The 17,112-nt window shown below is 35.6% G+C and overlaps 1 protein-coding gene across 1 annotated transcript; it reads right to left on the minus strand.

Moving 5' to 3' along the window:
• Positions 1–8,950: 8,950 nt before the first annotated feature.
• Positions 8,951–13,255, minus strand: LOC117974111 (C-C motif chemokine 20-like). The gene is made up of 4 exons (XM_034928588.2): positions 13,071–13,255; positions 12,190–12,304; positions 11,123–11,200; positions 8,951–10,356 (listed from the first exon to the last, which is right to left on the minus strand). The coding sequence occupies exons 1-4, from the start codon at positions 13,150–13,152 to the stop codon at positions 10,323–10,325; spliced, it is 309 nt and encodes a 102-aa protein (XP_034784479.2). The 5' UTR covers positions 13,153–13,255; the 3' UTR covers positions 8,951–10,322.
• Positions 13,256–17,112: the final 3,857 nt, after the last annotated feature.

Genomic DNA, 17,112 nt, shown 5'->3' on the forward strand with positions numbered 1-17,112 from the left:
TAAAGATTTTTTTGTTTGTTTTATTAACTAACATGATTAATAATTTACATTATTGTATCTAGATTGTATGTATCCTGTTATGCACACAACAGTGCAGTACATTTGCATTAAGGAATGTTGTTGACAGAATTTTTTAAGTGCACTTTCCCCTACACACAGTATGGGTGTGTTTGTAAACTTCTACAACATGGTTTATACATGCATTTCATGTTTACACACCATGCAGTTGGCATTGTGGGGGGGGAACAGTTGCCAGAAAATGACATTACTCTCATGTGATTTAGGTCTGGAGAGAGTAGATCCATTGACCATTACTGAAGCATGTGAAAAGTACCAAGTTCTGTCTATCTGACATCAGGGATTTCCAAAGTTGGCTACCTTTCACCTGTGTCTTTGGCAGATTGAAGTAGACATTTCATTTCCTTACTTCCCTTTTCTTTGTATGTGTCTTCTGATAACTATAGATATAAGAGTTCACAATCCAAACCTGGTTTAATTTGACTTTATATATCCCTGACCAATTACTAACATGTCTCTTTCATTTTAATGTGTGGACGGGGTTATGAATCTGTATCCCTATGGTCGCCCTGTTGACTCCACTTTCTCTTAAAGTAATTGTAGCTAACATAATATTTCCATAAACCTGTTGAGCACAATTCTCAAGTGTGCAGTTTTGAAACCAGTGATTTTCAACCCCAGTCCAGGGGACCCACTGTGTCTGTTGGTTTTCATTCCAACTGAGCTCTCAATTACTAAACCAGACCCTTAATTGAAATGATAATTTGCTTAATTTTACCTATTTTATTTCTTTTCAGCTCTTAAACAGTTGCAGAGTTCAGGTTGCTAGCTATGGTATATCAGTTCAATTAAGGGTCTAGTTAAGTAATTCAGAGATGGAATGAAAACCAGCAGACACAGTAGGTCCCCAGGACACATAACTTTTGTACAAATGAAGGAGGGAAGCTTTCATTTTCAAAACTGGTAACACTTTATTGTAAGTGTTTGTATGGAAATTTGGTGGTTCAGTGGTTAAAGAACAGGGACTTTGAGGCAGGGCTGGTCTCTATTCTCCAGGATCGGTGGTCTGTCGACCTGTCCTCTGGATTGTTTTCAATATCTGCATTTTAAATTGAGGAAATTCTCATGACACAATCTATTGCATTGCTTCACGAGTACCTTCAAAAAAGCAGAACAAAGGTAAATATGTTTGGTATTGCATTTTTGTTTATCTTTTGGCAGTGCATACCTTTGGTATAGAAAGTCCCTTCACTCATGTGGCAGACTGTAAAGTCACTTTTCTAGAAAAAAATAAATACCCTCCAATACAAACCTGGAAACAAAACAGATTTATATATTTTAGTACTTGGTTCCACATTTCTTTCTAATAATTTCAAATTAAATGAAGTAAGCTTACTCATTTATTTCCCACTTGTCTGTGTAAGTATAACAGGTATTATTGGGGTACAGACAGAAAAGCAGTTCTTCTGTTTCTGTTCTCTGTGACTGCCAACAACTGGCTAAGTGACAATGAAAAGATGGTTAAGCTAACCTGTATCGGTACATTCAACAGACATAAATACAACTGCAGGCTATTTGGCCCATCAGTGCTTGTCCAGTTCCTAGTCTGGAATGTGTCTTGCTGCCAGTACAGAGTTAAATATAACTACTACCACCTGTCGTGTAACCAAGGTGACACTTGGAAAATGATCCCAGTAAAAACTAGAAAGAGTTTGTTTTGCCACTGCCCACACAGTTGTGGATTTTACTGTGGTTACCAGGTTACCCTTATTAAAGAAATGGATCTTAGTTAATGTTCTACCTTGGCCCTCTTCAGCTTGACTGGTCAAGCAGACACAGCTGGTTTCACAGCCCCCGATTAGCACTAAAGTTCCTTTATTAGATCTTCAATAATTCATGGTAATTGGAATCCTTGAAACCAGATCATGGTTTGATATTGATATGCTTAAGTTAGCAAAACAAGTTAATGCAACAGTACATTTTAAAAGTCTCAGGTAATTAATCCGAATTAGCACGTTCAGGATGATTACACTGTTCTATTCTTGAGTGCACTCCCCAGTACTGAAATTATCAAGTGCACATGTAATTAAAGAGGTAATTGGGGCGAAATGGCCAATTAAGCAATTAAGGCTTACACTTATAATTGCAAAAGAGAGAATACAAAATGTAAAGGAGCTGAAATACAGAGCTGCTTTATTTCCTGATTTTTAAGGCTACTGCAAAATGGTAGTGGAAGGAATAGACTAATTCAAATTGAAATATTAAGACAGTCAAAGATGGCAATGATATGAATTCATATATCTTTAAAATTAAATAAATATATACTTAATATAGTGTTTAATAACCCAAGTCTCAAGCGCAGGTCAAAAGTATATTCTAGGTACAGTATTATGGGTTTTTCCAATGTTCACGCTAATGTGCCCTAAACTGATAACAGTGTGCCTTAACTTTATGTAAATATTACATCATGTGTATATTAGAGAGCGAGCTGTGGGGGGAAATTCCTTTTATACCAAATGGAATTTCTTTCATTCCAAAACCACATTAAAATCATTGTATCTTTTGATTACATTTTGAAAAAATGAGGAACATAGTCTAAGGTGAATTGAAAACCATTAAAGGAACATGGTATGACAGTGCTTCCTTATAACTAAAGGGAAACAGCTGATATTTGTGTTTTCATGGAAGTTGGAAACATTTGACAATTGAAGCACTGTACTGGGGACGGTAGCCTGTATTTTAAAGGTTTATATTAATAACTATTTACATACAGGTTATTCCAGCGCAAAGGGACCAAATTCTGTGGTGGAGTTTCTTCCATTTGTGGTTGATCTCATGTGATGGAGAAGAAGCTATTAATTTATAGCCCTGTGTTGAAAAAAAATCCTCATGTCATTGATCAATCCCTTTTAAAAGCCCTTGAAACAAGTTTTGAAATTACATTAACATTATATGTCGTTGGATTTTCAATATACTTTGCAGGATGGAATTCCTTTACAAACTAGTGCGATCATGTTCTCATTTAAAGTAGTGACAAGGCCAATGAACTAATCACAAAAAGCAAGCAACAATAAGACTTAACTAAACAAGTGATGTGGGCCCATTGGAACGATATTTTTAATGCTATAGTTTACTGTTTTATTGCACTATTAATATTGTTATAGTACAGTATGTAAATACTGTTTAATCTGAGTTCAGGTCAGCAACGCTTGCATAACTAAGCATAACCCACATAATGAAAGAAAATATAGACTGCTACAGTACAATATTTTATTTCAGATCTACAGTAAACAGGTGTCCACCATCAGGGTCATCCCACTCAAGTGGACCAAGTTGCTCAACCCCTATGCCAGTGACTTATGTCTTTTTTTTTGTTTTTTTTTTGTTGGCAAGCCATAGAAACAAGTGGTAAGATGTCCTGGGTTTTTGAAGCATGAATGACATTTAAATACATTTAAAAACCTGGCTCAGCTTCTTGACCTGTTCATGTTTTATTCTTTTTTTTTAATTTTAACTAAAATGTATTTTCAATACAGACTTAGTCAAACCCTTTTAATATCACTTCAAACGAATTGAGCAAAACTGGTGACAAAAAGCCATGTTGACTTTTTACCTAGTAAAATAAGTTTTAAAACACATAAGTGTGATGCAACAAATATGCCTGCCATGGAACCAGAATCAGTGTGTGCTATTCTACACATGTACAACACATTATAATTATCAGGAAGGTTTCAACACACAGTGTATTGTTTTGTACTCTATCGATGTTAAATGGTACAACGTTATACTTCCCAAAGCGAAGTGGAGTGTAGCGTACATCTCTTGTTTTTCTGATATATGTGATTGATGTTAATTGTAATGTGATTTCAGGAGCTTGTGCTCATTGACCGTTACTGAATATTCTGGCCAAGACATTTCAAAGTGGTGATAAGCAGAAGGTGATATTAAATGGGTGTAACTGTAATCAAATGACATTTTTAAATCAATATGTAGGCATTTGAATTAATAAATAAGTGTTTGTCATCTTAATGTTTATTTAGGACACTATAAAGTGTTTCCTATGTGGGTTATAAAACTGGGGGAGTGAGTTTAACATTATTGTGCAAAAATCAGGTCACCCAACCTCACATCCCTTGAAGGAAATAATAATGGTTAAGAAAGCAATATACATTAAAATTTTTTTTTTTTTGACATACATTTTCCTATTGAAAATGCATACTTTATATTAAAAGATTTTATTTACCAATTTTATACTAGGTGTATAATATGCCATTATATATTTATTTAGTTTAAACATTGTTATTATGACTTAAGATTTTAGGTTTTCTTTCAAATATACTTTCCCTCACTGTCAGTCAAGTGTTTAAGGATGCAACAGATTATAAACATGTTGTATTGTTTATATACTTACACTGTCTTATTAACATTAATTTAAATGTTCACTATAAAGGGATGCATATGAAATATCAAGATTTGTTTCTGCTGCCGGGTTCATTGTCAATCCAAAGTAGAACTTTTAGAAATTCAAGAAAACAACTATAAAAGTACACTGAAGATGGCCTTCGTTTACTTGACTTAGTTTTATCTTAGAATATCTAACCACTCACTACTGTCACTGTGACAGATTATGATAATTACTGTGAATAAATGGCATGGTAAATATGCCATTTAAAATGTAATTAGGAAACCAGTTTTGCTCTGTGGAACCTATCTGAAAATATGGGTTTGGCAGATGATGGGACATTCATCAAGACAGCAATTTTTGTTATAGGGTTGTCTTTTTGCAAAGTTAGTGGTGAAAGAGTTAAAGAATAGATTCATTAGATGGATGCTTCTATAGTGCTCATACAATATTTGTGGTGGTTTCCTAATTATTTAATTTGTCTAAGAATGACAAAGTACTCTCATGCTTTCATGCAAAGGGCACTTGTTTTGATATCAGACATTCAGACTCAGACATTAATCCTATTCTACAGAAAGGTTTATGTGCATATGCTTCTGGGGTTGTAGAATGTGTAGACAGCAGCTGGTGAGCTGTTAGTTGAAGGAGCATGCAGTTAGACAACGTTGTTAGTGAATGGTTCTTTGTTTGTTCATGTCGAGTCAGAAAAAACTTTATACCAAAAGCCCACTGTTATTTATGCCTCACTGTAGACAGCCTTAGTCTATTCTGAAAGTGATAACGTTTGTGTTTTTTGTTTTTAGATAGCAGAAAAGTTATAAAATGCCCCCACTTTTCCCAGTCATCTACTTTCTTCCTACATTGACCACCTTGACCTCTTGCAATGGTTGTATGTACTTTTCCATGTAGTGCTATCAATTATTTTATTGCAGGGGAAATCCCTTGTTGCCCGTAGTGTGAGTACTGTAGTGGACGTCATAACACTAAACAAATATGTGGTTTGCTATTTGTTTGCAGATTCATGGCTGCAAATTAATATGTGTTTAAGTGTTGCCACAAATCCCATTAACATAGAGAAATTCCACACAAACTAGCTCAGTGCATTTAAAACAAATTGATTTTTATTTTAACATTATCAGAAATAAATAATAAAAAAAAAAAATTAAATGCAAAAATAACAAATGCATGCTTATTGTGCTTTAATAGCTTACAAAGCGATCATTTATGGTTTACTGGTTAAGGTTGTACTGGAATGTGGAGTAGGTTGACTATCTCGCTCCAGGTTCACCTGGACATATTTTATTTATTTAATTACGTATTTACCCAATATATTAAAGTAATGTTATATTACTAAATGGTCCCTACAGTATAACGATGTACATAATGTAACTGTATTTTGAAGTTTATTCTTACTTTCTTTCCTTAGCAATATTCTATTGTGTGTGTGTTATCTCTTGTTCTTAGAGATGCAAGACTACAAGTACCAGAATGCATTGCTGTGTGAGTTTAAACAAACCTAACCTGGAGCATTAGTTGTGAGGCATGTGGTACAGTCCTAAGCCACCTGGGAAGACACAACCACATACAGTATACTGTACAACACAGTCCCAATTGAAGCAATAAAACAAATCACAAAAAAAGCATTAAAAGTTTTGGTAATAGTCAATTGGCTGTAAAAGCCATACATATTTCTTTTGCCATTTATGGAGCTGCTGGTGTCATGATAGCTGTGAAATGATCAGGAATAGCCTTCTTCCCATCTCCATTTTCATCAGGACGCTTTTTAGACAGCTGCTTCAGCCTATAACTGCAAATAAAACATAAAGCATGCTATTTACACAATCAAATGGTTTACATTTTCTAACACCAAGAATGATGGTATTAAAGAAGGAGGTACAAAACAATATGCTATTATTGCTGAAGTTAATTTTAACTGACAGATTAATGGACAGACAGGGAGATGGGTGCGTAGAGAAATAATGAAGGAACTGTCAGGCTTTTTTAACATCAACATCAAGTGTGTTCTGTATAATTCTCCATGATTTCTGCTTAGATCATAATTTGCCAAGCTAACTACAGTGTTTGCTACAATAAAGAATACAAGGTTGGTTGTCGGGAAGTGAGGTGGGGAAGCTTTTAAGCATTACATTGTGCACTGAATGGAAACAATTAGGCACCGCTGGGGAATAATAGCCTAGATATATGAATAAATGTTTGTTACCTGAGACGTCTCATAGTGGATTTAACCCAGGCATCTTTTGAGTTGGCGCACACCTTTTTGTCCTCAACAGTAAGGAATCTTTTACAAAAAAAAAAAAAAAAAACAGGTGCACTTATAGTGAGTGTCCACATTTTTAAAACACAGATTCCTATGAAGGGACACCTCCTGTCAGCAACCTGTACAGATATAATAGGGTTTAATCCACTGAAGACCAACTGTGAGGTCATATATTTAAAATGTGGTATAACCGTATGAGAGGCAGTGTGGTCCAGTGGTTAAAGTCCAGGGCTTGTAACCAGAAGGTCATTAGTTCAAATCCCACCACTGCCATTAACTGACACACTGTGTGACCCTGAACTAGTCACTTAACCTCCTTGTGCTCTATCCTGCGGATGGGATGTTAAATCAATGTCCTATTGTAAGTGACTCTGCATATAATGCACAGTTCACAGCCTACCTCTGTAAAGCACTTTGTGATGGTGGTCCACTATGAAAGGCGCTATATAAATATATTATTATATTTATAAAGAGAAGTAAGATCACCCTGGGGACAAAAGACACAGTCTGCTATTATGCTTTAGTGGTGCTTATCTGAAAACACAATTTGAGCTTGCTCTATGGTTTATTGAGAGTTCTACACTAGTGCCAGAGAAGGAGAAAGAGAAGCACCTTTTATGCACATAGTGGTTCAGGAGATATGAATTCTTCAGTTTAAATGCAGTATTGAACTTGTTTTGTTATTCCATCTAGTGTTGTGCAGATACTCTGATGTTTCAAGTAATTCCTTTTAAAGTGTTTTAAGTCAGCAGTTATTATTTAAAACAGAAAGAAATGTGTTAATAGTGAAACGCAAAAATGATGCTTTTCACAACGTCTTAATAAAATAAATATCAAATAGCTTGTTAGAAGTTAGTCAGTCACTTTTACCTGCAATTTGTATTATTTTAGTTTCAATATATAATCCATTTTCTAGTACCCCCTAATTCCATGTATTGTATTTTATCTGAAAAAAAAATGATCAATAAGGTCTATTCATTGGAAAAGTACAATACACAACAATACAAACCCATGGAAGACTGGGAATTACATTTTAGTGTAAAATGATAGTAGAAAATTGCATACTTTAAGTATGAAGAACTGTGAATTTGATTTCTACAAAGCAGAAGGGTCTCTGCTTTGCATCTAATTAAATAGATGTATCTATTTACTTACATGATTGCGTCAATTCTGCAGACTTTAAGGGAGCTTTGTTCCATGTACCCTTTTATAAATCCAATGGGTACAGGCTTCCTGGTGTAGTTTATACAACAGTCATATTTATGTGGTCCAACTACAAAAAATAGCATGAACAGTATATCAGTAATACTTGGAGCCAGTATCAGACTTAGCAGTAGTAGTAGCAATCATAGTTACAAACAATAATAAATGTAACCCCAACTGTACATGGTAATTCCATCTCAGAATTCACGTGATGAGAAACTTGAGTCTTGAGTGCTTTAGTAGATCAATCACACTCCTCTAATGGAAATCCTTCCGTGTACAATATGTGTAGTTCAGGTGTATTTGATTGATTGTAAGATATTCTATTCACATTACAGAACACCATGTCTACTCTTAAATCATTTGTGTCGGACAGGTTTGCAAAGCGTCATTCTCCTTGGTTTTGAAAAGGGAAAATCTGGGCAGATTTTAAAATGCTGCTATTCACTTTATAAACCTTAGAACAAAAGCCTTGTTGATAATTGCTTTTCATTACCAGGAATCCATCCAACCCTGGTTAGTTAGAATCACACTGACTTAGTCTATAGTTACTTTAATTAGATTTAATAATTTTACTAGATTGTAACTGATAAAGTGGTTTTTACAGGAGCTATTAAGAACAGTGATTTCACATTGATTGTTACATCAATAATAGTATGAATTTCCACAAAAATGTTGCAGTATTGTTAGTCCTGCATAATTTTCCTAATGGTGTTAAAAGAGAACACAATTTACTACTGTAAATCATCACTCCTCTTTTAATAGTTGCTGGTTTTTCTCAAATGTATTCATATTTTAAAAATGATTACAATATCACATTGAATTACAGTAATAATGCAAATTAATATATTTATTTAATAGTATCTTAGATAATAAATATTTGCTGAAGTAGCCATGTATTTCAGCACATTGGTCCAATTTATACTAAATTATGATTCATTTTTAAGATAAAAAAATAACTTACATGCAGATGCCTGGTCAATGAGAATGCTAAGAATGAAGCTTGATATCAGGACATATGTGAGCAGGCTTCTGTTAGACATCCTGCTGGTAAGAGTGGTTGAAAATTGAGGTTGATGCTTATATACTTTTTGGTGTAGGTATTAGGATGTTTTCTGCATTTCTTCACCAACATGCAGATGTTCGAGTGTACGAAGCAATATTTGACAATAACATCCTGTCCTAATTTTTGGAGAGTGGTTAAGTTGGGTAATCGCTAAAGACAAGAAAGATCAACAACAATTTTAATTAATCAATTGTACTTTATATGCAACATATACAAAAATATACAAAAAAAGACAACACAATTTACCCTGCAACACACGCACACGCACACGCACACACACACACGCACACGCACACGCAAACACACACACACACCCCTAATATGATCTTTGGTTTCGAAATATGAAAAAATCCCACTAGTTTCTGTAAGCACTGGTATCTGGAGTTAATGATAGCGAGATATGTTTATTGATAACTTAAGTCTTACGTAGACATTTAAAACTAACACACTATCAGCTTGTGTATACAATTTTGGATATCCTGATAAGGTTTAGAATTGGAGTCAATAAAGCACATTGTTGTTTTTGGATTTCTTCCAGTTTTTCTTTAGTTGGCAGTAGTGTGTAATTTATTTATATGTATAATTTATTGTCGTTGAGCAGAGCAACACACACAGCTTTTGATGTGTTTCTGCATATAAAATGTATATTGTTCTACATTGTATTGCAGGAGCTTATATTTCCCTTGAGAAAGCATTAACTGAATTAACTATATTCCATATAAATAATATTTGTCTAGACCTTGTTTTGGATTCATATTTCTCTATGCATATGATCCATAGTAACATCTCCAATCAAAAGTAAATCAGCCAGTATACCATTTGTGAGTCACAGTTTTCCCATCTTTTAGACATTTTCTATCATGGCTAAAACACAAATCCAGACTGGAAGTGTAATTTTCATGTCATTTTTACCATGCTCGAGAATGTGACAGACAGCTTATGAAGCTGTGTTGCTATCTACTGCAAAAACTTAAATGACAAACAAAACAAAAAAACTTTAACTTGTGCAGTGGTTTCACTACAATCCAACTGTCAGTGCATGTCAAACAACAAACAAGTGAACACATTATATTGACCATTTCTCATCTACAGCTTATGGTTTAAATACACATACAACAACCCAAGCAAGGACAAACATTAAGCATATTAAATCGTTGTTTAAATAAACTAGAAAAACCCTAGAGAGCGGTTACATTTGTGTTCTCCCTCAATACGAAATAGAGGAAAAACTGGTCTTGTGCTTTAAAACAAAGCAAGATGTTTATAGTTAGATGCAACATGAATCAACTTTTTTTCACATCTCAATGATGTTCTTGTGAAGATTACGATGTATTAAGACTTTGCGATGACTGTCTTCATTGTTTTCTCGTCTTCCTCTTGTTTCTCTTGCTGTAACACAAACACAAACAGAATTTAACTGAATTTTAATGCTGTCACTGTATTGTATAGCCAGTTTACTGTAAAGTTGGATGTGGTAGTGGTATATTTGCTTATTAGTTTATGTTTATATATATATATATATATATATAGAGAGAGAGAGAGAGAGAGAGAGAGAGAGAGAGAGAGAGAGAGAGAGAGAGAGAGAGAGCTTGTCTGTGCTTTACTACTGTAATCATGGATTCTGTTGTTAGCAACTAATATTCAGTGAAACTCATCTACAGCAGTGTTTCTCTAACCTAAATAGTGCAGACACCAACACTTACTGGTGGCAGCACTGTACTACAGTGCCCAATATGAACTATTAAAGAGAAGCAGTTGGAGGGATAGATAATATTGATTGCTGTCTAAACCATGACAAAATGTTTTCACTCTAGCTCTGCCGGTGAAATGATCGCCTAGGAAAGCACTACATCTCCTGCAATTACCCCCTGATAACCCTTTGTACCTCAGTAAAAGTGAGGTGGTGTTTTTCAAGGTGATCGTATCTCAGTATTTCTCAATTATTACAAAGATTATGGGACAAGCAGAACTGGTAATGCTAGGCATGTTTATACAGCTACACATTGGCATCACTTCCAGTATGCGTTATCGATGCCAGGCATGTATTGTTTCATGTGCTGATCACAGGGTGCACAATATGGCAGGTGTGGTGGTTGAATAATTTCCCCCTGTAAACAATCTTGTGTGGCTCCTATGTAAGTTGCACAAGACTTACCTCAGACGATTAATCAGTCGCTTCACCCACTTAACCCTTGGATCGGCACAGATTTTCAGATTTCTTCTCGTGTGGAATCTGTAAAAGAAAGTATTAGTGATGTCTCCGTTGGACCTATTGGCAGCAACTATGCTTATAAGTGTATTGAGAATGTCACACTCAGAATGTCAATGACAAACATTCAACATGTGAACCACAACAGGTTCTAAACAGCTGAATGTGTTGATATCAGCTTGTCATCTGTTTTTTTTTTTTTTTTTTGATGAATCAAGTTGAATTAGATTTAACTAATGAAGTTGTGGGGTATTATCAGGTATCAACACTCAGGTTAATTTTGCATTGGAACATATCAAATGGATTTACTAATATATTTTAAAGAGTCTATACTATAACCATAGTATTGGCTTCTATCAGGCAGAATATTCAACTTAATAAAAACAATAGCACATTGATCCATACAGTACATACAGGCTAACCAATGCATGAGTGTCCTAACATAATATTACTTATTTTTATTAATGATTATATAAATAAGGATGATGAACACTCAGCTTTACATAAGACTATAATTCCATTAAGGAGTTCCAGGTGATATGATAACCATGAGAGTTTGAAAATTAATTAGTAACTTCAGTAATGAAGGACAGTTAGACTACTAAACTACTAAACTTGAATTTATTGGAAAATAAAAGTTCACTGTGAAATGTCTTTAGATGGAGAGGTAGAAAGTAAGATCCTTGGTGCACAGGTTCTGTTCCATCAATCAAATTAATGCGAACAGTACATGTCATGTGCTTATGGGTTGTACACCATATGACTTTCAGAGTTGACTGCTTCAAACAACTCTACTGTTATCTAAAGTTCAGGTGTCTCCCTACAGAAAATATCAATAGCTGATGTAATTTCATGCACATCAAAACAGACCTGAATTAAAATAACACAATTACAGACATTGTATGCAAGATACAATAAGAATAGTACATGTTTGCTTGTGTGTATCAATGGCATGTGTGTATCAATGGCATGTCTTAAAGTGATGGGTAACATGTAATAGATATCCATCTTACACGATGGCATCAATATTGCAGAGACCAGTGGATTCCTGTTTTGTGTATGTCCTGATTGCTCTTAAATGTATCATATTGGTTGAATAACTGATACAGCAGCTCCCTGGGCCCGCAACTGTGGATTAAAAACAAATGAAAATAATTGATTAATGCAGATCAATTACAGTGTATTAACCGATTTATCAAATATGTAGTTAAGACAGCTTTTTCATTAAATGCCTTGGGCATATTTTTTAAGCATTACCTCCAGTCTTATATTGTAAGTTAACACTTTCTATCAAAAGGAGAAAAACTGTTTTACGAATGTAGAATCAAACTCTCTTATCCTAGTCACACTGCCAATATAATGTGCAAGCAACACATTTTGACATTTGAGTTTAAGATTGGAGTGAATTCTTTGACAATATTGCCCTGGCAAAAGCTTTGTTTCATGCACTGCAGGGCTGGTGTTTCAGGTCAAGATTGATCCGTCACTAATTAGATGAATGAAGGAAGGATTTCATGCATACCTTGTACAAAACATGCATTCTCTTTGTTTCTATAAATCTTGCAAATTCATTGTGCGATCCATGCATCCCTTGCATCATCCAGGCATACCTCTGGAATGTTGTGTAAGACATGCATGGAAATCTCCTTATCCTTATCATCCTTACATAGTTCTTGCTTTAAACTTACACATACTGTATGGTGCTGTATGTTTTACTTCATCCTAGTGTATATCCTTGCATTATTGGTAACCTAATAAACACTATTGACTTTTCAAATCTATTGTCACTATCACCTTGTTTAACACAGCAAAAGCATTCAATAACATAAACAGTAAAATATAGAAATCGTAATCAGAAAGCACCCCATCATTCAAATTCCAATGATCTACTTACAGAACGCATCTGCGGTGTTGTAGGATATGAGCACCAGAGTAAGAGCCAAGACAGCGGGGATCAATATCTTAATGCCAAGCATTTTGAATATACCAGTTAGCAAAGTCTATGAAGAGTCTGTTGAACTGAGTCTTGGTACAATTTTCTGATTTGCAAGCAGTTTACAAGCTGTGTTTTATACACCTGTCCCAAGCACAGGGGAATCACACAGGATTCTTGGCAACTATTCATTATTTCCTTCTTGTGTTCTAACTGGTGTCTGATTACGCAACCTCACTAAAGATTTGTTTTGTTTGTTTTATGGAGGACTGTATCAGAGTCTTTGATATATGCTAAATAACATAAAGCTTATGGTTGGTAGGATCTAGGATAAAGATAACATGAGAAAGTACCAATATTATTTCCATTTGATAACTACATTAAACATGACAATAAATGCAAACCTGACTGCTGATTGAGAACAGGTGAAAAACCCTGCTACTGCCCAGGCAACTTTACAAGAGGCACTGATCTAATGTGGAAAATAATGTTCCAATGTGAGTGTATAAGAGCCAACTGTGCCACGCTCCATGTTTCTTATTGTTTGAGTCATTTGCAAACCGAACTAATGCGTTGTAGTTCTTATTTTCTTGTGACACTTGTTTTTAGATGATGCACCTTGTTGCCCCAGACATGCAAGAAAAAACACATTTCATAATCCATGACCTCAAGGGGTTCTGCCTAATCAGTTTTCACAGCAATGTGGATTTATGTGACGTTATCTTGTTGGATCTCTGTGGTAATTCCCCTCATTAGCTGCACCTAAACATTAACAAAAATGAGGTGAAGGTCTCACTGCAAAGCACATTCAGTGCAAATCTGTACAAGACCAGGGCAAGCTGAAATCACCTTTATCAACTTTATATTGCAAAGCAGACTTCTAGTTTTTGAAAATATAAATCTCACACACAACTTTTGTTATGCATTGATATTAAATATGTTCTTGTTAATACCACGAATTATCATAAGTTCCTTTTAGTTTTGCTGTTAAACTTTTGTCTTATTTCCTGGGGGGGGAGGGGGGGGGGGGGGGTTGTTTTTGTTAAAATGTCACCAGCACTGTTCCACTGGTCTTCGGCAAGGAGGAAATCCTCTGAGAAGACTCTGTTACCCTTGTCCTGGGCAACTTGTTGTTATACAATAAAGTACCACAGGTACCTTAAACAGTATATATACCTAACAGGCTAACAGCTGCAAATCCTCACCTCGTTTCAGAAATTCACCCTTAAATGATTGAAAAATGGCTTTTTGATATACTGTGTAATAATCGTGGTATTGTGCATAAGTATAAAGCATAAACAACTTGAGAATTGTAGGGAATGCAGTATAGCACCCCTAGCGGTCATTTTGGGGATACTGGATGATACAAAAAATGTAGTTCAGTATTATAGCGTCCACACTTCTGACAAACCGCACTACCTGATGCAATCTAATTTTGAACCGGACTCAAGACTACCCCATGAAGTGTTCTCGAGCATGGTATTAAACGCTGCGCAGTCTAGATGCTAACTGTATAAAGGCAGGTATAAAGCTGGTTTAAAGGCAACTAATACGGTTTATAGGCATAGAGTGGACAGGGCCTAAACTCAAGAGGTTGACTGTGCATCTACACAAAGTCTAACAACTAGTGGGGAATGCTAGCTTTTTCCACCAAACCCCAAAACACAAAGTTTTACGATTTACTAAAACATTAATACATAGAATAGTGGAAGAATTCAGGTTCACAGTTAGCAGGTGTTATATACTATGCCGAGTTACCTTGGTGAGGACAGAGCTATCTGATTGGTAGCACTCAATGCATTAACTCAATTCATTAAACCTACCAATCTTGCAGTCCGCCCCCAACTCTACCACAGTGAAACCAGAAGGTTATCCTATTGTACTGTGGGCAAAACTTGTACATGCCATGTCACCAAGGTCCTAACGTCCACCAGGTAAAGTGTGGGATGTACACCCCATCACAGGAATCACACATAACATGATATTAAACAAGTAGCTGATTTAACTGGGGGAAAACAAACACTTTATTACATGTTAGAAATGTTGTTCTGTGCCCTATTGTGTTTAGAGTTAATGTATCATAACCTATTTATAAACAAATACAAAAAGGGGCAGCTAAAACTGTTCCCTACATTATCAAATCCAAGTCGATCATATCATTGAAATGGGGTTTCACTTGATTAAAGAAAACAAACCCACACAAAATGTAACATAAAACAATCAAATAATCATCTGTATGAGTCTTTCTCTATTCTAAGTGACAATTTATCTTGGCTCGCCTATTTGTGATTGAAACCTTGCCAAGAGGAAGCTTTTGAAAAATACACTACCTTGGTTATGTATTATGTTGCTACTAAATGGCAAGCCAACCCTTTAGGGTGCTTTAATGAATGCTTTTTAGTAAGTGGACAAGTGCCAAACATGCATAACTCACCCACAATGCCACACCAGAAAAAAACTCCAACTGCACACTTATGTCATTGACTACATCCGTTCACTCCCATAATATTGAGGTCATGATACTATAGGATAGTGAGCAATACAAAGGTATTTAAGGTGCTGCTTTTAACCTATTAGGCTTCAAATGGCCTTGGCCCATCATACTTAAATGATCTTTTAACCCCATATGTTCCTAGATGCTCACTCCAATCACAGGATGCCGGGTTACTTACTACTATATATACAAAATTCAGAAAAAAAAACCCCAAAAAAACAGGTTGTACAGCATTCAGTATAAAGCCCCTAAATTATGGAATAACCTGCCTAGCTCTGTTAGGAAAGCTCCCACGTTGCTGCCTTTAAAACCAGATTAAAAACACATTTTTATAATCTAGCATATATTTTAAAATGCTTTCTTACATTTTCTTGCTTGCTTTACTGTTTTACTGTTTTATTGCTGTTTTTATTCTGCTGCTCATTTTTACTGCTTATTGTTACTTTTTGTGCTGAGCATGCTTCAGTGACCACTACTGGTCAGGTACCCCAAAAGTCCATGCAGAGATTTTGTATATTATTTTTTTTATAACCACTACTTAAAACTGCATTTCTGAAGTGAGATCGAGATGATTTGAAAAATGACCACACAGGTCAGCAAGATGGCAATCGCTGATTGGAGAAAAAGTGATTGCACATGCTACCGAAGGGGGCGTGACTGACAGTATAAAAGGGGATGTGCCGAAACAAACTGTTCCTTTTGTTATAGTTACGTAAGGCCCGCTGGAGGACCATAGATAGAACCGTGAGTGTTTTGTGTTGCTTTTGTCTGTCTAGTAATAGTCTTGTTTGTCATTGTTAGACGGCTAAGATCCAGGAGCTGTCCCCTAAGAAGCCAGCACCAAACCCAGACTGCACTATACTCATCGTTCACTATAATTGTATTTCACCACCTGCAGTCACTGTGGACTTGTGACTGTGCCTGTTGCTTGTACTATTGGATTATTGTATTATTATTTTGGGACTGAACCCCGTGGTTTTTAACTGTGCTAATACATATTGTTGTGTTTTTCCAGTTATTATTATTTACGGTCGCAAACGACCAAACAGCAAAATAAAGAGCTGCTTTAACCGTGAACTGTGATTGGTCAGTTATTGTGTGCACTTCATCCCCTCCACACCTGCACACTACAAACCACATTGCCACACTCACCCACCAATGCCACACCAGAAAAAAATTCCAACTGCGCACTTATGTCATTGAATACATCCGTCCCCTCCCATAATATTGAGGTCATCATACTTCTGGCAGGTTTATTATTTGCCAAACATGTACAGTAGGATGGTGAGCAATCGGCAAGAACCTGCATAACAGTGTACTTCCACAATTCATTGCTCAATGATGTTGCTTTGTTATGCTTCATGACATATTCTAGTAAGTATGATGTATTGCCCAAGTTAATTAAGGTATGGTAGAACTGTGTGCTACTTCAAAAATTTCAGCATTTCAGCCAGTGGAAAAACATGAAAAGGTTCTTGAAAGAAATGAGGGCTGGGCGGCGCAGTGGAT

The sequence above is a fragment of the Acipenser ruthenus genome, chromosome 17 (assembly GCF_902713425.1).
Source record: "Acipenser ruthenus chromosome 17, fAciRut3.2 maternal haplotype, whole genome shotgun sequence".
NCBI classification, from domain to species: domain Eukaryota; kingdom Metazoa; phylum Chordata; class Actinopteri; order Acipenseriformes; family Acipenseridae; genus Acipenser; species Acipenser ruthenus.